Source organism: Camelus bactrianus, chromosome 7 (genome assembly GCF_048773025.1).
Source record: "Camelus bactrianus isolate YW-2024 breed Bactrian camel chromosome 7, ASM4877302v1, whole genome shotgun sequence".
Lineage (NCBI taxonomy): Eukaryota > Metazoa > Chordata > Mammalia > Artiodactyla > Camelidae > Camelus > Camelus bactrianus.
The window spans coordinates 2,639,889-2,663,014 of record NC_133545.1 but is presented as its reverse complement, the minus strand read 5'-3'; the positions used below and the strand labels follow the sequence as shown (position 1 = coordinate 2,663,014).

The window sequence follows — 23,126 nt, the reverse complement described above, 5'->3', positions numbered from 1 at the left end:
TCTCCCTTTTCTAAGTAAAATGGGAGAAGAAGCATAAAAGTAAAAACTGAATGCACCTCTGGGCCACTGAGATGGAGACCATCAATGGAACAGCATGGATGGATTTTTGAAAAGTTCATGTAAGTGGATCACGTTGGCGGTGAAAGCTAGGTATCTGGGGACATAACGTGATTGGTGAAAAGCGTGATGACCAAGAAAATTAAAATAGCGTCCAAGGCTGCCCACAGTCTGGCCGCATGGACCCTACCTGGCCCGTAGGGCCCCACCCCCGGGTCAGAGCGGCACGACCAGTTTCCAAGTGAAATGTTAGAGGAGCTGACACAGAGCAGATAAAAACAATGTCTTACTAGCATTGAAAGTTCACAGCTGTAGCATGTGCTCTTCAGCTCAATCCAAGAAGGCACTGAGGCTGTTTCCATGGATACCAGATGAGCATACTATAGATTGGGGAGCGTAGATGAAGGTCACAGCCCTTTGTTAATCACCTTCGACATCCATGAACTTCAAACCAGACCTCCAGAACCACCGCTGCCCTTCCCTTGAGGGCCAGAGCTGGGAGAAACGGCTACAGCTTTCCACTGTTACTTCAGTGCCTAGAAAGCTCTTTGCTGACCCTACTAGACCTGTGAAGTATCTCACACGGCCTCCAAGATCCAACCTGTGGGCTTTCTCTAATCACACCGTCTCCTTCCTCCCTGGGGCCCTGAAAGCATTTTTTGCCTCTTTTATCTGTTGTACAAGATACAAAACTTTCCCTTCCAGGCGCTAAGCGCCCCGCAGAGGCAGGACACGTGTGACTGGCTTCTGCACGGCAGCCTGCTAGTGCCTGAGTATCTGTCGAGTCGATGCACTAAGAGAAGTAAGTCAGACAGAGAAAGACAAGTATCACACGATACCACTTACACGTGGACTCTAAAGCAGCGGCGCACTGAGCCCCAGCAACGTGAGGGGACAGTGGCAGGTATTCAGGCAGCACGGAGACCCAGCCCAGCCCCGAGGGGTCACTGCGTCACGCGTCAGAGTCTGCTTATGAGATGTCAAAATATGAACATTTAATATTTTTAAAACAGAAATGTTGCAAACGAAGAAACGGGATCAAAAGCAATCAAAATAAAGCAATGTGTCATTTTATTTTTGTTTTTTTTTTAATTGAAGTATAGTCGGTTTGCGATGTTGTGTTAACGTCTGGTGTACAGCATAGTGATTCAGTGACACATGTAATTTTTTCACATTCTTCTTCACTATCAGTTATTACAAGATACTGAATATAGTTTCCTGTGCGCTGCAGTAGGGCCTTGTTGTTTATCTATGTTACATGTAGCAGTTAGTATCTGAAAGTACTCCCAGTTTGTCCCTCCACCCTGCTCCCTCGTAACCGTAAGTTTGTTTTCTATGTCCGTGAGTCTCTGTTTTGTAAGTAAGTTCATTTGTGTCCATCCATGTTGCTGCGAGTGGCATTGTTTTATTCTTTCTTGGCTGAGTAGTATCCCATTGTATAAATATACCACCTCTTCTTTGACCAGTCGTCTGTCGATGGACATGTAGGTCGCTTCCATGCCTTGGCTATTATAAATAGTGCTGCTATGAACATTGGGGTGCGTGTATCTTTCTGAATTAGAGTTTTCTCCATATATATACATATGGCCAGGAATGCAATTGCTAGATCATATGATGGGTCTGTTTTAGTTTTTTGAAGCATCTCATGCTGTTTTCCATAGCGGCTGCTCCAAACTGCATTCCCAGCAACAGAGCAGGAGGGTTCCCTTGTCTCCACACCCTCTCCAGACTCTCCAGTGGTTTCCATGGATACCTTCAAGCTTTCTCCCGTCGCTGGTTGACATCAGTGCCTTGGAGCTATGGAATAAACCCTCTGTAATCCATGTGCCCATGATTTAGAGTTACTGAGAACTTAGGCAGAGCTGAATAGAAATTTTGAAAGAAAAAAGTTTTTCTTTGAAAAAACAAAACAATAAGAAAAGACTGCTGTAGGGATGTTGGTTCTGTTAACCAATAGTGAGACCCCTAATTAGGATGCCCCTCAAAGTGTGGGTCCTCGCCTGCTGCCTGGAAAGAATTCACAGCCGAGGCAGAGGATAGAGCAAAGCTGCTTTTATTTCTCAGAAGAGGAAATGGAAGAAAAGTGCTGGAACAGGGAACTGTAAGCTGAGACGGGAGGGAGGGACGGCTCCTGCCCGTGTCGGGCCACGTGGGCTTCTGTGGGCGGCTTCTGCCATCTCGGCCTCCTGCCGGGTGTGATGGGGCCACTCAGCCCTTGCACCGGCTTTTCTGTCCTTGTATGGGCTTTTTTGGTGGTTGTCATGGTGATTGTCAGCTGTCATGGTGGGTGGGTCTCTTAGCAGCTAATATATGACGATGATCGTATAATGAGGCTCAAGGTCCACTGGAGGTCCCATCCTCCACCACCCTGGACTCCGTCAGTTCTAACCAGTTCTTGTTTCTTCTCTGCTGCTGCCTCCGGGGACTTAGATAAGAGTAACTGGTTTCTAGGGAGGGGCAGGGGTATGATCCTGGGGCAAAGCCTTGGTGACAAAAAGGAAAGTTGCTTTTAGCTAGAATGGCTGCAATCTGGTGGACCCAGCATCCCCCCCAGAAAACCATCTCCCAAGGTTCTGTTCAGCCATGAAAGTTTGAAAGAGAAAAGGGGGAGTGACCTCAGTTAGTCGCTGAGACAGGTGGTCAGAGCCCTCGCCGTCCCCCAGCGCCTGCAGGCTGGTCCTCATCAGCTGCTGGAGCTGCTCTTCTGAGACCCGGGGAGGCAGGGAGACGTCAGCTTTTCTATGAACGAGAGGTGGGGGGTTGGGGGCGCAGGGTCCTGTTGCCTTTCTGTTCCACGTTCGCGCACCATCTCTGGTTTCCGTGCTAGTTTCTGTGTGATCTGTGGTCTCAATTTAGCAGATAGCAATCGCTTAGAAAGTTGCAAAACATTGTTTCTTTTTTAAAAAATCTCTTTAAATCTGATTCCTCACAAACTCAGTTTAGACTTTTCCACTTAGTCTGAATGGCTGTATTTTTGTTAAGTTTTAATCAGTTTTCCTTTTAACAACAAGAAAGCGTGTAGAGAGCTGGGAGCCGCCTGGTCACTGCAGCTCCTTGAACTGCATGTCCAGACCTACATCTGAGTCCCCGCTCCGACCGCGACCTTCGGGGAGCTGGTCTCTGTCTTCTCAGTTCAAGAGCATCAAAGGAGGTGGGTGTAGCTCAGTAGTAGAGCACACGCTTAGCATGCACAGGGTCCTGGATTCAATCCCCAGTACGGCCATTAAAAAGTAAATTAAAAGTTTGGGAAAAAAAAACAGAGCATCAGGGAACTTAGCTGTGTGTGTAAAGTAAGCCACTAGCAAGAGATGTTGACATTTCTTTACCAAAAATACAAAAGCAGTGTCTTATCACAAATTTAACAGATGTGAGTAACTTATCATGAGGCTTTGCAAAGTAGGATGCAGTCCATCTCACTGAAAAAGCGAAAACCTGCCCGGTTCACCTCTCAGCAGTGACTGCCCCTTCACCCCTGCACTTCCCTGGGGCGGTTCTGACCGACACCCCGCTCATCCGGTCAGCTCAGTTATGAGCAGCTACTAGGGACACAGAGTATGAGAGGGTTCCTGCCTGCGGGGTCGTGTTTGCAGGGAGGACACGTAACAGGCGTGTGGCTTCATGGGGTCAGAGCTGCCCTACGATGTGTGCAGGGGACAGGGAGAAGCCGGGGAGCGCCCCAGCTCTGTGCCCGCCCTTGACCTCGGGGAAGTCACAGACACAGGAGGCTCTCCCTAACAAAACCGCTGCTCTGAAAGTCAGCCCTTCACCCCCTCTCCCCTCCGGCAAAGCCACCACCCACTTTACAGATGAGAATATTCACTCTCCATTCATCACGTGGCTAGTTAGGGCAGGGCCAGGACTAGAACCAGTGTTTCATCGCTACAGGTGCCCATGACACCACTTTTGCTCTGGGAAAACAAACTTTTTTGCTGATGGCTCTCCTCAGACATCTGCTCCCCAGACCTGAGCGTCCTGAGCCCCAGTGAGGCCCCAGACACAAGAGGGCACTGCAGCCCCAAGTATCTGCCCCTCGTCCTCCAGGCGTGGGGGCTGAGTTACCAGTGGTCTCCCAGTGCCTGGTGCCTCCTCCAGTTTGAGAAGTCTGCCTTTGATGCCCACGAGGTGCCAGGTGCGGGGCTGTGTGTGGGTGTGCAAACGTGAGCAGGAGGGAGAGGCCTGCCCCCAGTAGCCCAAAGTCTGCACGATTGACAGCTGGTCAAGGGAGCGGACGAGCACAGGAGGGGAGCGGGGTTGCCAAGCGTCTCTGCTGGAGACGGGCTCCCTCACCCACAGGATGGGCACGGACAGGTCAGAGCATGAAGCTGCAGGTCCCTGTGCTTCTGGAACTTACGTCAAGGATGTACAACCAACGGAGAGTTATAAAAGGCAGAATTTGGCAAATTGGGAAGCACTGTAAGTGCTGCAGTTGCCCAGAAAGGGGATGGTTGGTAACTGGTAACAAAGGAGGGCCTTCATCAAGAAGGAAGCAAGAGGAGGTGACCTCTTGTGCCTTGGCTGCCCCATCTGTAAAACTAGGATAATGGTTGATGTTGTTGATGTTGATGAAGGTGGTGTTGTCTTTGCTGTTGATGGTGGTGTTGATGATGGTGATGGTGGTGGTGGTGGTGGTGTTGATGATGGTGGTGGTGGTGGTGGTGATGGTGGTGCTGTTGATGGTGCTGTTAATGATGGTGGTGCTGATGGTGTGGTTGGTGGTGGTGACGGTGCTGATGATGGAACTGTCTGTTGCAGACAACATTTATGTCAGTGAGGATAGTGTGGTCAGTGATGCTGATGATGACATTTCTGTTGTTGCTGTTGTTCTCTCAGCTGTGACCTCATACCTCAGAGGTGGGGCCTTCTGTCGTTCTCACCTGTTCCCTGTAGTGAGGGGAAATTTCCCCTCTGGTTTCTGATGACTGGCAACATAAATTCATGTAGCAGTCAGTTAATAATGGCTATTAATTTTCCAATCTGTGCAAAAATAGGCTAAAATGACCAAAGTTTATCTCTGAATATATCTGTGGAAAAAGAATTTATTTACTTTCTGGGTACAAGAAACAGTGAATGGTGGCCTCAGGACTAGACGAAGTGGATGTTGAAGGTCTGGGTTGCACGTTTGTTAAGTGGGAAGGCTCAGTTTGAGCTTGAGTTTATGCTCTTAACCAACCCTGTCTGCACTGCTGTGGGATCATGATGTCAGGGCTAGGGAGGAAAGCTGAGTGTGTTCATTGCAGGAATTGTCATCACTCATGGGCCTGGAACCTGGACAGCCCCCTCTTCATTCTCTGGTCTGCTTTGGAGACTTTGTCTGCAGTGTGAACAAGATTCTAAAGGGATGTGTCCTGGGCACCCAGCGACAGGCACAACCACCCAGGGAGGGATGACAGGGCCCCACTTCGGGCTGTATTTCCTTGGCCCAGAGGTGTCTTGAAATTTGGCCCCAGTAAGATATATATGGGAGGGTGTCCTTGGGGGGAGGGAGGATGGCACTGGCTTCCACAAACAGGGTCAGCCTGGATCGTAAGTGGCTTTTCTGACAAAGGTCTGCCTCTAGGTCCCTGTTGTGGATTGAACTGTGTCTCCCCAAATATGCTGAAGTCCTAACTCCCCTGTACTTCAGATTGTAACTTTGGAAATAAGATCGCTGCTTGTAATGTAATGAAATAAGATGAGGTCATTCTGGAGTAGGGCAGGCTCTTAATCCCGCATGACTGGTGTCCTTACAAGAAGAGGAAAAGAGTCACACACACACATGAGGCAGCAGATGCCTCGTGACAACAGAGGCAGAGCTTAGCATGACGCGTCTGCAGACCAGGAGCCCCAAGGGTTGATGGCCCCCTGGAAGCCGGAGGAGATGAGGAAGGGCCCTCCCCCACAGGCCCTGCCTGCGCCTGATCCCAGCCTCCAGCCTCCAGGTCTCTGAGACCAGTCTTAGAATCAATGAAAAACAGTGAATATAACATTTATCCAACATGCCTGTTAATCCTGTCGTGCTACGAAAGCTACAGCTGAAGGGGGAAATCATTTTAAGGTAGTTTGTGTCCCGGCCGTGGGGAGAGGGTATCACGCCCTGGGACCTTCAGGGATCTCCATCTTTCCCTCCACTTTTGATGCACTGAAGCCAGCAGGGCCTGAGCTCTGGCCGCACTTGTGTTTAACTGCTGTGAGCTTCATTTCTGTGCCTCCAGGGCCTTTCAGAAGGCTGTCTGGCCTTGAAGCATTACCTCCAAGATGTGCCCCCCACCCCGACTCAGAGAGCGGCCCACCCGAGGGTGATAAAGCATTTGGTTGACTCGGTTCAACTGTCTCCCCGAAGTGGTCCCCCCACCCTGGCTCACCAGGCCCAGCCCACTTGGGTATCTCAGCCTTCGGATGAAAATGGCTCTCGGCCAGGAGGCTGGTGTTGCAGAGGGACGCCCGTCCTGTCCCACTTTAGCCACACGGCGGCCGAGGCAGGAGAAAGAAAGTTAATTAAGAGCATCACTCGCGTGGCTCCTCAAATTATATTTCTACTCCTTCACAGGGCGTTCAAGTGTGTTATAAAATAGTTCACTGTGGTGTGGATATGTCCTTAATTTTGTTTAAATTATTCTATGTTGCTCACTGACAGGGTAAAAAAAAATGAGGAAATTAGGGGAAGAGATTTTATTTTAACAGGAGGAAATTTTGAAAGGGTGAGTTTTGGGGGTTTTCTTTGAGGTTTTTTTTCTTTTGGTGGTTGTGTTGTGTGAGTTCTTGGTCGCTTTTGGACATGAACCCCTTTTCAGATGCGTTGTTTGCAAGTATCTTCTCCCACCCAGTAGGCTGCCTTTTTGTTGGTTTTGTGAGGGGTGGGGGGAAGAGATTAGGGTTAGTTGGTTAGTTGGTTAGTTAGTTAATGGAGGTCCTGGGGATGGAACCCAGGAGCTCGGGCATGCCAAGCACGCGCTCTACCACTGAGCTACCCTCCCCCCTGAAAGGATGAGTTTCTACAAGGAGTCCTGGGCTGGCGTGGGCACGTCTGCGGACAACACGCACACACTGATGCACACATACACGCGCGTGGCCCCACACAGGAGGTAAACAGGCCCAACCACAGCGGCCCGCACAGCCGCACACGAAACTCGCTGTGTTTGTGTCGTTGTCCACGTCTTGCCCGTCTCTCCCCACTGCTGAAGTTTCCTAGAACAGTGCCTACCCAGCTTCTAACATCTGTGCTCATTTACTTTTTTTTTCACTTCTGTTTCCACCATTTCCACCCCAAAGCAAAGAAAGTCAAACCTCTATATCCACGCACCCGCCACGACCCCTAGGAGATGCTACACTGTTTGAATTTGTTCAGTTATTTTTTTAAATCAGGGTCCTCCGTTTGCAGGAGACTCTGGGGGCCCAGCGGGCCTTGCCGCCCGCCCTCGCCCCCCAGGTCCTGGGGTGCAGCCGGCTGAGATGACGCGTTTTCGTGAGAGCAACAGCACCAGAAGGAAGCAGAGGGGTAATGGGAGCAGCGGAGCAAGTGCTGAGTAGTTCAGGGAACTGAGGGCCCCCAGCGGGGCTGTCGGGGCTGCTTTTAGACTCGTGGACTGTTAGGGCACAAGGGAGCTTAAGGATCCTCTGACCCAGACGCTTTCCAGTGTCTTGTCAGTCATGGCGCCTCTTCTCTGAAAGGGAACTGACTGGGGCGCCCAGTGTGGAGGTGGCCGCCCTCAAGAAGCTCCCAGCTGTCCCTGTGGAAGCCTCCCGCCCAATTCTGTCAGCTCGCGCTGCAGGTTAAAGGAATGGGGGCAGAAGGGGTTAAGTCATAAGGGAAGTCTGCTCCACGGAAATGAAAAGCAGTTGTGCCAAGGGCCTCCGTGTAGCCTCAGGGAGTGTGGGTGGCTCATTGAGCAGCTGTTCTGGGAAGTTTCTCTGCCAGGTGCGCACAGTGTTGTCCAGCCTCGGATGCTCGGTGATCCAGGTGCAGGGATGAGACAGAGACTGCAGGCGGGGAACTCAGGATGGCAGCCCTCGGGGGTGCGGGGGGAATGCAGCTCCAGGGAGGGGCCCTCGTGCCACCCTAAAGGACCAGCAGGTCTGGAGAGAGACGCTCCGGGTGCGTGTGGAGGACAGGGGTGCCTCCTCGTGCCTGGCCCACCTGGCTGGGCTGTGCGGATGTAAACAGCTCACAGAATGTGGAGCCATTCTGAAGACAGTGGCCCTCAGCCCTCAGCCGGGAGCTCTGGGGACGAGGGAACAGGGGTGTCGGGGCTGTGATGGTGCAGGGCACGTTGACCAAGCTCAAGCTTGTCATCATGTGTAGGATTCCTGCAGAAGCCTCCCGTGGCGCGGGGGCTCTGGGCGGTCATTCCCTAACCCCTCCCCCCTGTCTTTGCCATGTGACCATCAGGTGAATGGATGTTAATAGCCCTTTGACTGTATGGTAGTAATGATCTAAAAGTAACAATCACAGGCACATGTCTGTGCGAGGCACAGTGTGTGTGTGTCATTTAGTCCTCAGAACTACTCTTTCAGGTGAAAAAACTCAGGACCAGCTGGTCAGAGTAACTCGCCAAGGGCGCTCAGCTGACCAGTGGTGCCGCTGAGATGAGCAGGCAGGGTCGCTGCGCTTTATCATAAAGGTGTGTGCGTGCCGGCGACCACACGGGTAGAGTGTGCCTGGAGTCGGTCCCAGCAGTGCCACAGACAAACCTGTGCCTCAGTTTACTCCTCTGTGAAATGGGGGTGCAGGACCTATTTCCGAGGGCTGCTGTGAAGACGGATGAGTTGTTATGTGTAGAACACTTAGAACAGTGCGGCCCGTTATGATCAAGGCATAATCATGAACTGCTGCTGCTGTTTTTATTTTTGTTGGTTTTGTCACAGTGGTGTGACAAAGGAAGGGACAGTCAGAGAAAGCACCACCGCAGGGAATACGTGAGAACTGAGGCTCGAAGACGATGCAGGGGCTTGGAGGAGCCCAGGAGGGCGGGGCGCGGGGGAGGAGGGAGGGCGTGCACGAACCTGTGCAGCGGCCCAGCTCCTCTCTGAGGGAACGCGGGGTTCGGGCGGTGTGTGCTGGGAGGCCCAGGGTGAGGTCTGAATGGTCTTGTTTCGTGCCAAGGGTCCCGGCGTTATCCTGCGGGCAATGGAGAACGACTCAATGGTGTTCATCGGAAGAGTGCCCAGGTCAGAACTGGGTGGGGACCCTGGGCAGAGAGGTGAGGAGGGCAGCACTGAGGATGTTACCATGGCGACAGGAGGTGGCACGACCGAGGGTGTCTATCGGGGAGTCGGATGTGGTGCTTCGAGAGAGCAGAGTGTGGAACCACTTCCCTTTGAATGATGTGACCTCCTTCTTCTATATCCCTGAGTCCCCAGGAGAAAAGCAGGAAGCTTGGACCTCGAGTACTGCCTGCCAAGTGCCAGGAGCGTTAGTGGGTCAGCTCGTAGTCACCCCGTTACCCTGAAGGCAGGTAGCGTCATCCCTGCCTCACAGACACTACTGAGAACTGAGGTCCCTGCCGTCGGGGACACACCTGGCATCTGGCGAGTCTCCTGCTTCAATTCAGGGGACCGACCGTGAGGGCGTGAGGGGGAAGGAGGCGGGCAGCCCGGGCAGGGAGGCAGGAGCAGGCAGGCGGACAGACCTCGTGAGGTCCCCACTCGCCAGAGCCCCCAGTCCTGGGTCGAGATACAATCAAGTTCAAAAGGAAGGACGACCTACAATGCAGCCCAGCCTCACTGTGTTCATAAAAAGGAGCCTGTTTTGCAGGCTGTAACGCGTGCATCCAGACAAGCACCGCTCTTCTCAGGTTGCAGAGCAACTTCTTCCAATGAGAGGATGCAGCTCGGAAGGGTTTGGGGTACCCCTTGTCATGTGATCATCATGTAACGGGCTCCCGAGGAATCCAAGGCTCCTCGCTTTGTAACAGGCTGACTGTTGACAGTTGCTGTAAACATCAAACTTAAAGTACCTTCATTACAAATTTAGCTCTAAATGATCTTTTGCACTTTTTAGAAATACAAGCTAACCTGTAAAACAGGTAACAGGCAGCTCTGAGGTTGTTCACGAGAACATGCCCCAGCCTTGGGCCTGGCTGCGCCCACCTCACACTTTCCCAAGGCGTGTGTCCTGTCAGTGAAGCCTTTGTCCTTCATTTAAGCAGCAAATATCAGTTGGCCACTTCCTAGGAGTCAGACACTGTACCTTTCCCCATGTGGGAGGCAAAGCTGTATGAAGTAGGTTCTCAAGGTCCATGTACAGTTGAAAAGGTGAGACATAATCGTACTGCAACTCAAAGCAGAACTCAGAATTCATCACGGGACTACTGCGTCACGATTCAGGCAGACGGTGAGACGTGCTATCACAAGTCGGAGAGGCGCGTTAGTTCCAGGAGCTGCGGGAAGCAGACTCGGGAAAGCCCGGACCCCCCCACCGGTGCAGATCCCAGCTCCACCACGCAAGGGACAGATGAGACCACCAGTGTATGTTTCATCGTCTCTCCTGTAGTTTGCCTAATCCCACAAAACTAATAAAACCGAGCTCCTCTTTTCATGCTCTGTATTCTGTGAATTCTGCGAAACAGCTGAAAGCTGCCCCCAGGCTGATGCATACGGGGCGCGAAGGTGCTGCTGCGGCTTAACCGCAGCTGGTTCCCACAGCCTAGCGCTTCTGCGAATCAGCCGCCAAAGACGCTAGCTGACTCCGGGGAGCATGCCGGGGGCCCCTCGCTTTTTTCTGATTGGGATGGTTTCTCTTGCCAAACATGCCTGCGTGTCACTCGTCATTTCTAGAGCAGTGGGTTTCATGTGACTGTAAAGGGCAAAGTGACACTCTCCCCGTTGTTAGTGAGGGTGCAGAACAGCCCGGCACTCTCTGCGACCCCCGCCGCGTGATGTCACTCACCCGCGTGCGTAGGAAACACGCTCGCTTTCCAGTCCGCTGGACACACGAATTGGACTGAAGCAAGACTCAGTGCTGTGGGGTGTGGCAGGGGGACCCCCAAATCCCAGGCTTGCTGTCAGTGACGGCAAGGCTTCGAAATCAAACAGCAGCCAAGTCTGCAGGGCTGACTAGGGAGGCGTGTCTGCGGAGCAGGTATGTTAGTTGTCGGCAGCAGGTGTAGCAGCTCGGCCGGCCCCGCTTGTCAGTGTGACAGCATCGCCCAGCGTGGAAGCCTTGTGCACCAGGCGCACATAATTCACGAGCCGGCGGACAAGGAGATGCGGGTGCCCTGCCCCGCGGGGCAGCGGGCCGTGGTCTCCGCTGGCCAGAGCCTCCCTCGCATCCGCCCCACCGGCCGCTGGTCCTTGAAACCATTCATTGGTGCTAAGAGAGATTCGGGGGGCAGGGGGTGGCCAGACCTCCAGAGTCTCCGTGGCTGACCTACTGTGAGTCTCGCTTCTGGTGGAAATCGCCTGTCACAGAGACGCCCTCTGAGGACGCAGCGGGAGGAGCGAGGGCAGCGCCGTCTCTGCAGATTTTCTTTTATGCTGGTGCCTGTTTTGCGTTCCAGTTCCACGTCCTTTTTAAGCACCTCGCTTTCATCTTTGGTTGTCACCTGTCTCCGTCCAGTCACGCAGGTGTAAATTAATCTTCTGAAATGAACGGGACTGGAAACCAGAGACACAAAAATAAATATTTTCTGTTTGCAGGTCTGCAACTCAGCGCTTCCCTTTCTGTAACTGGCATTTCTCCCCGCCTGGCAGCAGGGTCTTTGTTGACCAAAACTACCTCATGTGTTGGTTGTGGATTCACTTGCTTCAATTTATTTTCCCCCTTGGGAACAATAAAAACTGGGAAGTCAGATTTTTAACTTGAGCCAAAATAGTCTCTGTCGCTAACCGAGTGCTGTTCTCATGGCGGTCACCTCTCTGTGAGCAAAGGCTCAGCAAGTGTCACTGTTCTGCGTCGGTGAGCGCACGGCTCTGCACTTCAGGCTGAGCGTTAGCTCTCTTGGGTGTGCTCCGGGGTGCCCCAGCCATGAGACAGGCTTGCCTACCACGGGCTTAAGAAGTATTAGGGCGGGGCAGAGAGAACCATGATGCACGTGTTTCTGTCTGCGCACGTGCGTTCACGCGTGCTTCCCCACGTGAGTAGAGAAGCGTGTGCATCAGGGTGTCAGTAGGCGTAACAGCGAGACCCAGATATTTACTAGATGATGGGGATGTGCAGAGAAATACAACTGTGTGCTTTCATAAGGCAGCTCCTCTAGCCTAAGGCTCGCCAAAAACATGCCTGGAAGGGTGGCCGAGAAGGAGCCAGAATACCGGCCCTGCTTCTCCGTCCACACTTTCCTCCTGTCCATCCTCGTGCCCACTGCCGGCTGACGCGCCTTCGTCTCGGGGCGGGGCCTCCGAGCGCAGCGTTCTCGTCTCCGGAAGAGCCCGCGTCCGTCCCCCGGGAGCTGGGGAGATGAGCCGGCGTCTCCCTGCGCCCAGGCGGCGGCTGTTCCCGCTTGCCCCGCAGCCTCTGCCACCCTCACTCAGAACAGGCCTCAGCAGCCCTGTGTCCTCCAGGTGCGACTGGGGAAGAAGAGTCGCTGGGTGGGAACCACCAGAGCGCCGGCGGCAGAGCTGGAGCCAGGACAGGTCTCCTGAGGGCGCCCTTGCTCACAGGGCGGGCAGACTTCCGAGCCGTGCCCCTGCCTCTGGTGGCTGTCGGCAAAGCGCGGCTGGGCTCCTGTCCGAGACTCTGAGCTCCTTGGTGGCAAATGCTTGGTCTGCCTCTGCCGCTGTCCCCTGCACCTGGCGCTGTGCCTTGCCCGTGGTAGAGTCTCAGTGTCTGTCAGGCTGAATGACACGCAGAGCAGAAGGAAAGCGCGGAGAGGACGTGTGAGAGGAGGGGCAGCCCGCAGCGCGCCGCCGCCTCCCGGCGCCTCTGCAGCGACCGCGCCGTGTCCCGGGCTGGGGCCACGACAGCCTGTGCCCAGACACGGAGGAGGAGGGGCTTTGGGGAGCAGTGCCACACGGCAAGGGCTTCCGCTGCACAGAGCAGCGCGGCCAGGCAGGCAGCTGTTGGCTGGACGCACCTAAGATCACTTGGAAGAAGAAGTGAAGAAACCGCCCTAAACCCTCCGCAGTGAAGCCCCTCCGGGGGCCCGTCAGCACAGCAGGCTTAACGGTTTCAGTGAGTCGGGAGGGCACCCCCCCGAGGCTCGGGTGCCGCTCCCGTAGTTAGCGTGTTTCCTGTTTCCTCACGGACGCCCTGGAGGAGCAGCACTCGGGTCGGAGCATCACCAAGTCCGAGTGTTTTCCTCTCAGCTGGGAATCTGCTGCTGCTACTTCATTTCTTATAAGGAAGTTTGTTTTCAGTGTTTTCCTCAGTTTTCAGGAACCTACGCGCCACAGCAATCTCAAAACGAGGGGGTAACTTTAAAATTCACACGGGGCAGTGGGCCGGGACCACCCGGGCCAGAGAAGCCCGCGTGATGGCAGTGTGAGGGGGAGAACGCAGCTCCTGGACCGCTGATGGCTGTGGATGGAGGGCACCCCCTCCCAGAGGACGGCCTGACCTTCAGACAGCGTCTGGCTCGTTGGATGGGGTGAGGTTACAATCAACAGGTTTAAACTACACACAAGGCTGCTTTGTCACTTTAGTTCTGTGTCCTCTTCAGTTAAATGTAGTTTTTATTCATACTGTTTCTGTTCGGCTATCCTAAAGAATAGTCTATGTTAAAATGACAGGATGACACGCTTGTGATGCAGCTCTCAAAAAAGAGTGTAATCCAGATCCTGTCAGTGGAGACGGCTGCCCCGGGAGCTTAGAGGAACGGGCGGGGTGCGGCGTGTCTCAGGGAGACAGCAGCCCGAACCGCAGCACAGGGACACGGGGGTGGACTCGATGGTCCTCCTCGAGCTGCAGTTAAATTTGCTGCCTTGATACGTGACGGCCAAGTACACGCTTAGGAACCTTCCTCCCTTCGCGGTTGATCGTTCAGCACACGTTTTGTCTGTGGCACTGGCTCCCGGTTCAGATTAGGCCCCGGGTGACGCGCACCCCCGGCACAGGGATCCCGGCGTGCGTGTGTCTGTCTGTCTGTCTGGGGTGGGGTGGACGCTTGGTAAGAGCAGTTGTGTCTTTAAAAGTGAACTTTAGTGTGACAGTTGCTGCCAGGGGTACTTGCAGCACTTTTCAGGCGACAAGTTAGAAAGAACACAGGAGAGAAACCTGCAGCAGTAAAGAGTGGGCCCTAACTGGCGTGAGAGCAGGTGACAGTGCGATTTAAGGGGACAAAGCAGGGAGGGGCAGTTTGCAGTCACACACACACACACGCGCGTGCCAAACACAGAAAGCTGTCTGACTCCACTCAAAATTTGAAGATTGTAAGTTAAAGCAATACCAAGATGTAATATTTGCCCATTAGAATAGTTAACAAAAAAACCCATACTTCTTTTTTTTAAGTTGTAACATAGCCCTCCATACACCGTTAGTTGGAGGCTGACGAGACAGTGTTTGTTGGAGTCCTGGGGTCTGTGCCTGGCGTGGTACCTGCCCTCGTCCCCATGCCCACCCTCCCGGGACCACCCTCCCTCCCATCGCATTGGCAAAGGCACTGGAGCGGATATGAACTTCAACCCAGGACGTCCCAGGAGCCGCTGTGCCTCTGCAAGCTCCCTTCCCGTGTCCCGTGGCAGCAAGTGATGTCCGCCCCAGATAAAGGCTGCCCTTTCAGAGAATGAGGACATTGCCTGCAGGAGACCAGCCCGGCTTCCGCCGACCTGGTCATCAGGATGCAACGTTAGCAAGGAAGAAACTTCCCTTGTGTTAAAGCCCTGAGATTTGGGGGTGTTGTGTTCAAAACCACAGCTTATTCAGTGAAAACTGACCAGAAAAACCTTTTCAACACGGCAGTTACAGTGCTAGTAACCGGCTTAACCAGCACATTCTCTCCTGTGGGCGAAGACGCGTGTTAGAGGGATTTCTGCAGCACTGTTTATGGTAAAGAAGAAACAAGGAAACAGCCCAAACATCCATCCGCAGGGCATGGATCAGAGAATTGCGGTGTATCCGTGTCATGGACCATGGTGCATCTGTTAAAGACGAGGTTTCACGGCTTGCTGGAAGTCTGTATACAACTGTGCATTACAGTGGGTACCATCCTGCGGCTTGATGCTGTCACGCAGCACAGTGCTTCTCACGCTTGCCCAGGGCTCGTGTGCTCTGCGGCCCTCCGCTGGCTGAAGAGACTGCACCTGGGTCGCCCCTCTCCTGCTCATGGCCAGCTGGGCAGCTGCAGCTCAGACACAGTCGCCGTGAAGGACAGTCCACCACGTGGGCCCCTGTGTCCGCGTGCAGGGCTCTCTCTGAGACGTGGTCCAGGAGTAGACGGTCTGGTCAGGTGTCAAGGATCTTTGGGTTTCAGAGCCATCGCTAAATGGTCCTCCGCGGTGGCTGTGCCGTTGGCCCCGTCAGTCTGGATATCGAGGCCATGTGTGTCACAGCACATGAGATATGCTGTATGTTATACTGCATGTTATTATGAGTACATCCCATGTGGCAAAAGTGTCTTCTAAATATGCCAGGAAATGACAACTACTAACTTCAAGGCAGCAGTTACCTCTGGAAACGGAGCTGGCAGGTCAGGGAAGGGCGCACCGGCGACCTCAGATCTGTGGATTATGTTTTATGTTGTTAAAACAGAGGCGGTGCGGCACACCGGAAATTGACGCAACATTGTACACTGAGCTATACTTCAGTTAAAAAAACAGAAAACCACACATGCAAAAGACATCACCTAAAAATGAAAGACAAACGCAATGACAGGTGACTTCACAATCAACACAATAGACACCAAAAAAGCAAGCCTAGGGCAATGTGATGTAACCTTAAGATTTGCTGAAGCTGAGATTTACATGCAAGTGTCTTTTGGGTGGTTTATCTGTGCGTTTGAATATTTGCGTATGTGTGAATACGACCACATATTTGCAGAGAAACACTTTGGGCCATTTTTAAAAACCATTTAAGTTACTGCTGGACAGTGATGGTAAGAAGGGTCTTTAACTTGTCACTTATTCTTTTCTTTAGTGTTTGAATTTAAAAAAAAAACAAAACATGTAGCAAGTTCACTAATTTAGAAACGAGAAGGGACTAATGCAGGCGCAGAAACCTCCCTGTTGTGTGGACGAGAGGAGGACACAAAGCTCTCGAAACCTGTGTTTTCTCATCTGAAAAGTATGGTTCGAAGCGTCTGCTTTGCTGAGCTGCTGTGAGGATTAGAAATTGTTCACGCTGAACTCCCAGCAGAGCGCCTTCTCCGTAGTAGGCACTAAATAGATAATGGTTGTTTGTGTTATTAATGAGGATGTGGGAGCCGCTCTGTTTGCAAATTGACTCGCCCTAAACTGTGCAGAGCCGTCAGGAGCTGATCTGGTCTCCCCCACGCGCTCCCCAGGGGGAGGTGGGTCTTGGAGCCGGAAAACTTAGTTTGGCTGGATGATTGAAACCCACAGCCAGTGTTTAGGTCTCTTTCAGTGAGTGCTGTCCCTTCAGGTTAAACGCGCGGTGTCCCACGTCACTGCTGCCCCCTCCCTGTCCCTCGGTCGAGGGCGTCAGAGTTAGCAAATCAAACATCAGGACGCCCAGTAACATTGGATTTCACGTGAACAACAAATTTTTGTAGCAAGTCCCAGCGCTGCATGGGACATATATATACTAAAATACATACACATAGTTTATCTGAAATTCAAATATAGCTGGCTGGCCTGCACTTTTGTAGACAGTGCGAGCTGTGGGAGAGTGGAGAAGGGGCACACGGTGGGGGATTGGACCCCTAGACCCTGGATGGGCACTGGATGGTGTCTGGGCCCCAGCCTGGGCGGTGGGCAGGCCGCGAGGTCCATGGCTGGTGTGACCCACGGGGCATCTCACCCCTTAGCGGCACCTCAGACCCATTGCTTTCCTGCCACACCCTCTCTGGGCCCTGGGCTAGGATGTCCAGCCCGCAGCCCCCTGGCTTTCAGCTCCCTTGTTGCACGGCCCGTGAAGCGGCAGGAAGCCTGATGATTCCAGGGAAGCCACTGAGTAGCACGTCTCCTCCAGCTCAAAGCACCACCTCGTGGGCTCACAGCGCCCCGGAGCCCCCGGCCTGAAGCCGAGGAACAGCCCTGGAGCCTGGGTGGCCCCAGGACGGATCTGGCTCGCTCTGCCCACCGGCTTCCCGCCTACCTTCTCTCCCCTCTCTCCCCTCATCCTCCCGAGTCCCTGGGGCCCAAGGGCAGCCCTCCCCTGTCGGGTTTCTGGTCATTCATTCAGCGTCCACTCCACAAAGGTGTAATCCAGCCCCAGCTGCGCGCTGAACACTGTTCTAGACGCTGGAAAGAGCGGCAGTGAACCAGACAGGTTTTCAGAGTTTCTTCCTACATGTTCCAGTGCAGTTGAAAGGGACAGCGTGCAAATAGCCTGCAGATCCATGCCGCGGGGGTTTTCTGGTGTCTCGGTCCGTGCGGAGCTCAGTGAAGAGCCGGGCCCGGGTGGAGGCTGGTGGGACGGGCGTGCAGGGGTCCTTTTCCACTGGGTGGTTGGGGGAAGCCTTGAGCAGAGACTTAATGAAGATGGAGACGAGCCACGTCAGTGTCTGGGGACAGAGACCCAGACAGAGTGACAGACAGAGGTGTCCTTCGGGCCCTGCAGGAAGGCCAGCCCCCAGGGCCGAGATGCCGTCAGAGACACCACCACGCCTGCCTCTGAATATATGTTCAAAGTATAGGAAAAAGGGTTTAGAAAGGCCTCCTTTCCCTCCTGGACTCTCCTTTTGCTACAGAGAAGAGCGAGGTCGACCTGTAGACCGGACTCCAGCTGCCCAGCCTGCTGGGCCTGGGCTGTGGTTGCCTGACCCCCTCAGGGCCATCCACCTTGGGACGGCCTCGGGGCTGGAAGCCGAAACACAACTGAATGTTTGCAGCATAATCCTGTTACCCTGGAAAGTTCTTACCACATGTCACAGGAGCCCAGTGGAGGGGATGGCTTCCTCCAGGAGCAGCCAGCAAAGCGGCTTGGAAGGTGGCTTGGGACCGAGGCTGGAGTGACCACCCCCTGTTCCTGTCAACGACGGCCACATGGGGCTGTGTCTGGAGAGTCAAAATTAGGTTGCTGGGGTCTAGACCAAATGGACTGCCTTGTAAAACGATGCTGCATGTCCTTAGAATGATCTAAAAGCACACGCTTCTAACTGGGCGCATTGAAGCACAGAGTTAGGAAGACGCGCCCTGACCCCAGGGGCCTGGCCTCTGCTGTCCGTCCTTGATGGCTCTCCTGCGGAGCCATGTGTGCAGGGTCCCCACGAGCAAATGTCATGAAGACTTGGTTCTCTTTTGTTTTCAGCCAAACTAACCTGTCCTTTCTGTTTCTCCTCTGGTCTCTCTTCTCTACCCGACACAGGTCCTGGGGTCCCCACGGTGACTGTACACAACACCACAGACAAGAAAAGTAAGTGCTTTTTGGTCTTTTCTGAAATCTTGCTGCGACTCGGGAGGAAAGAAGCAGGAGAGCTGTGTGAGCTCACCCAGGCACACAGTCTGTTTGGAGACAGGGAAGGGCCATATCCTGGTGGCTCAGAGTCAACCCCGCCACCACCCACGCTGGTCAATATGATGGAAGTGGAGGTCCGAGTCACCCAGCCAGGAGGTCCCCGACCCCACCAGTGCCAAGGCCTCGTCTACGACGCTGAGCCGGGCACACAGCCCCGTGACCAGAGCGGCCAGCGTGGGCTCCCGAGGCCAGCCCTGCCCACATCCTCCCTCCTCTGGACCCTCCCACTGGGGCAGGGCCCCTGGGTGCTCTGAGCGCATGTCTCTGTGGGTCTGGGGGCATCGTCATGGCACCGATGTGAGGCGGGGGCTTCACATCCATGCCGCTGCAGGAAACCTTCCAGGGGCTCTTGAAGGCCCCACGCACTCTGGGGTTGACGTGTGTATGTGTGTATTTACGCAAAAAAATGGAAACGATGTTGCAGTCCCAGGCAGACCCTCTGTCAGGCTGCGAAGTAGAGAGCTTGACCTGGTCCCTTTCTCAGCCTTACTCTGCCCGAGTGCCCGAGGAATCCTGAGCCTTTACTTTCCCTGGTCCCCCACTCTTTCCCACAGTGCCACCCCCTCGGGTACCGCCGTCCCTGGCAGACACTGCTCGGTGTCCCCCCTCCGCACAGGGAGTCGGGCCCCAGGGCGGCCTATGCAGTCCCCGCGGGAAGCCATCTGCCTCTTGTCTCGGTGGAGGGTTTCAGGGGTTCCCCGAGGAGAGCCGGTTAGAGGAGAGTCTTGAAAAGGAGAGCTCCAGAAGCATTCAGACATGAGTTAAAAAATGGTTAAAGTGTCCAAAAGTGGATAAAACAGATTTATTTAAAGAGGTGGTATTTAGAAATATTCCCGGGTAATGCTAATATTCTGCAAAACTGTCAGATCATGGCTGGACGCCCGGAACTAAAGGTAAGCAGTGATACAGTCAAAAGTAAATAAATAATTTAAACGCAAAGAAAAAAAGGCCCACCAAAACGGACGCCAGGATGGGTATGAAGGCCACTCAGAGTCCTCGTGTGACACCCAGGGGTACACAGGTGGGGGGCTGGCAGGAAGCATCCTTCTAGCGTCCTCCCCGGGCTCGGGGGCAAGTTCTCTAGGTCAGGAGAGGCGCCCAGCCTCCGGCCTCTGCTCCAGCACTGCTGGGACCGTCCTGGGGGCTGTGAGATTTGGGGGTCTGGCCATATGTCCGAGAGAGGCAGGGACCCCCAGGGCTGGAGAGCAATGGTCTGTGCTGCTCACCCGTGGGCGGAGGGCGTGGAGAGCCCACGCGGAGGCCGGCCCGCCAGGGCGGGTGGACCCCCAAACAGGGCACAGCCCGGAGGGGTTGCAGACACCCCCCAGCGCAATAGGGCTCTTTTAAAGTTCTTCATCTTAGCTGTAGTTTTCACTTTAAAAAGAGAAATCTTTCATACACCGTCAACTAGGGAAATTTCTTTTCTTTAAAGATGTGTATTATTCATTTTGAATATTTGTTAAAACTTAAGAATACGTAGATAATTTCCTAATATTTTATGAAGTTTTTCCCTTCTTAAAAACATGTAGCCTGATGAAAACTGGGTGAGATGTATGGTTCCTGCATTGCACCAAGGTCAGTGTCCTGTCTACATACTGTACTAGAGCGATCACACTACAGTCATCGCACCGCAGTCATCGCACTGCAGCCGTCACACCACAGTCAGCACACTGCAGTCATCACACTGCAGTGGTCACGCTATAGTCATCACACTACAGTGACTACACCACAGTCATCACACCTCAGTCATCGCACCGCAGCTGTCACAGTACAGTCATCACACTACAGTGACTACACCACAGTCATCGCATCGCAGCCATCACACTGCAGCCGTTGCACTACGGTGACTACAGTCATCGTCATACCACAATTATTGTGCCGTGGCTGTCACACCGCTGTCACTGCAGTACAGTAATCACACGACAGTGACTACACTACAGCGATCACACTGCGGTGATCACACTACAGGCTGCATGTGGGAACAGAGGGAGGGGGTGGAGGCTCGTGGGACATTTTCCTGCTCTTGGGCCTCAGAATCCTTAACCGTGATCACATCCAGGCCCGAATGTGGCTGAAAGGCAAACTGCATTCTTAAAAGGTAGGCACGGTGTGACCCCATGACTTGGACAGAGTAACAGGACCCTCCAAAGAAGTAAAAGTATTTAAGTGATGGCTTTCTTGAGAGTCACATCTAGTTTTTAAATTACCAATTCATAGGAAGTTTCCAAAACAGTGCACTGAGCTCTGTGCTACCCCAGCAGTGACCTCCCCCTGTTCCCACATGCTGGATAAAGTCACCGTCATTCTCCTAAGGCCCACGTGTGAGTGAAAATGAAAAAGGTGTGTATCTCAGACATGTCTGAACACACCAGTACAATATTTCATCTGTTCTGTTTATAAGGTAAAGAAACGCACGGGGTCCGTGCGGCGCTCTGAGAGAGCTCAGGAGAGCGTTTGCCAGGGCCCTCCCGCGGGGCAGGGCTTGCCGCCCCCGAGCCTGAGGTGCTGCCCAGCTCTCCTGGGCAGCCGAGCGTCCGCCTCCTCCCCCCGTTGGCGGGAGCTGCGGGAGCCAGGCAGCCCGGGCCGTGCCGGTCGGTCGTGGGCTGTCGGCCGTAGCCTGCGGCGCCGCTCCCGACAGCGGTGTTTTGAAGAAGCGTCTGACCGTCTGCAGGTGGCCCGCCCTCCCGTGCTGCACTCCCGGCAGCAAAGGGACGGGACCAGGGGGACGGGAGGTGAGCAGCAGTAGCTCCCGGGAGGAGGCTGCCTTGCACGGGGAGTCCCGTTCCTCTCCGTGACATGTCCCCTGCAGGGGACACCCTGGTGCTTCCTCTCAGCTGAGCGCTGGCTGACAGGACAGGACAGCACTCGCGTCCCGTGACAGCGTGTGGCGTTCTCTCCCGTCACCTTTGCTTTCCAAGCCTCCGCGTATGTTAGAGTCGAGCTCCGGAGCCTAGTTCAGCCTCGGGAGGCGCTTCCTCCTGGCTTCGCCTGTTTCTGCGTTTATAGTTCTCAGTGCAGAACAGGATGTCAGAATTGTTTGGACGTTTGACGTAAGCCACCAAATTAAGTTGGAAGGTGAGTGATGACTGCGGCTGTGCTGCTGTGGTACCCACCGCCCCAGAGGACACGGGTGTTTGTGTTTGGGGTCTGACTGAGTTCAGACGCGGTGGCTTGAGCGGCGCCAGGAAGACGCTCCCCGCCCATCCCCCCCCCACCCAGCAGGTGCCGGAAATAGCCTCGCAGAGCCATCCCCACGGGCCAGGACGGCACACCTGCACGAAGGCTTCTTTTAAAATATGGAAATCTCTTACATCCATTGGGTTTGCATTTAGGCAAGTGTGACAGGAAACTCCAGGTAGCAGCTGTTCAAACTGGGCGGAAGGCACTTCCCTCCATGTGCCGCTCAGGGCTGCAGTGGCCACTTCGTAATTGTCACCCCGCCACCTGCCCCGCCCAGCGCATGTCAGCGTGTAGCTGTCACCCTCTGGGGTGCTTCGTAGTGCAGAGTGGCCCTCGCACCTGCACTCTAGGCTGGAAGACAGGAGGAAGGGTCATGCATGAGGGTGACTCCGGTGATGGGGGCAGTCCCTCCGCTGTCTTCCTGAGGAGCCGCCAACACTTCTGCTTCCATCTTCCTGGTTATGACTCAGCCGCGCGTCCAGGCCTGGCTGCCAGGAGCGCTGGGCAGTGTCTTTGATCCGGGCTTCCTGCCACCTCAAAGTCAGGAGGCCATCACTGAGTGATGACAGCTGCCCTGACCACCACCGCGATCTCAGCGGCTCTGTGTTTGGCTTCTGGGGGCTGTGGGAGCCCACACAGGGCTTACACAGGTGAAGTGTGCTGTGCCCAGTTCTGAGGCATGGGTCCCAGCTCACGGGGTCCGCAGGGGTCTTCCTTCTGAGGCTAGTGGGAGAAGCTGTCCCAGCCCTCCCAGCGACTGCGGGCTGGCTGGCCGCCTTTGGCGTCCTTGGCTTAGGAGACATTGCCCGGTCTCTCCGTCTTCTCCGTGTGTGCAGGTCTGTGTCCACATCGACCCTTTTCACGAGGACACCAGTCACATTAGATCAGGGCCCATCCATGGCCTCAGTCTAACTTGACTTGCTCTGCAAAGACCCCATTTCCAGATGAGGCCACCCTCCCAGGTCCTGAGGGCCGGGGCTTCAGCGTCTTTTGTGGGGACACGATTCCAGCCAACACGCAGCAGAGCACGGGCTCCGTTCTGCCCGCGCAGAGTGCAGGCGGGTGCTCCTGGCTGCCCGCCTGGCCCGGGACTGCAGGTTCCTTCCAGAGTGTGGCCCCAGCCTGTCCAAGGGCCGGGCTTGTGGCCCTGTGGATGGGAAGGGGGAAAATGGGAGGACTTTGTGGGGTTTTTGTGTCGAGACCTAAAGTGACACAGCCCATCTGCCCGACCTTCCTCACGTGGGCCCCCGACGGCACGAGGGCCCGCGTGCCTGGGAAGGAGGGGAGACTGACGGGGTCAAGGGGAAGGAGGCCGAATCCAGGAGGCAAGTCCCTGAGAGGAGTGATCTTGTGGGTAATTACTGGCCGTTTTCGTGTTGGCTCCTTTGCTCTGAGCGAGCTT

The 23,126-nt window shown here is 54.4% G+C and overlaps 1 protein-coding gene across 4 annotated transcripts in view; it reads left to right on the top strand.

Moving 5' to 3' along the window:
* The window catches only part of DPP6 (dipeptidyl peptidase like 6), an 846,122-nt gene that overhangs the window by 794,164 nt on the left and 28,832 nt on the right, over positions 1–23,126 (top strand). For all 4 annotated transcript variants that reach the window (XM_074366690.1, XM_074366691.1, XM_074366689.1 and 1 more), the window contains exon 17: positions 18,395–18,442. In XM_074366690.1, the coding sequence (XP_074222791.1) occupies positions 18,395–18,442 (48 nt within the window). The remainder of the gene's footprint in view (positions 1–18,394; positions 18,443–23,126) is intronic.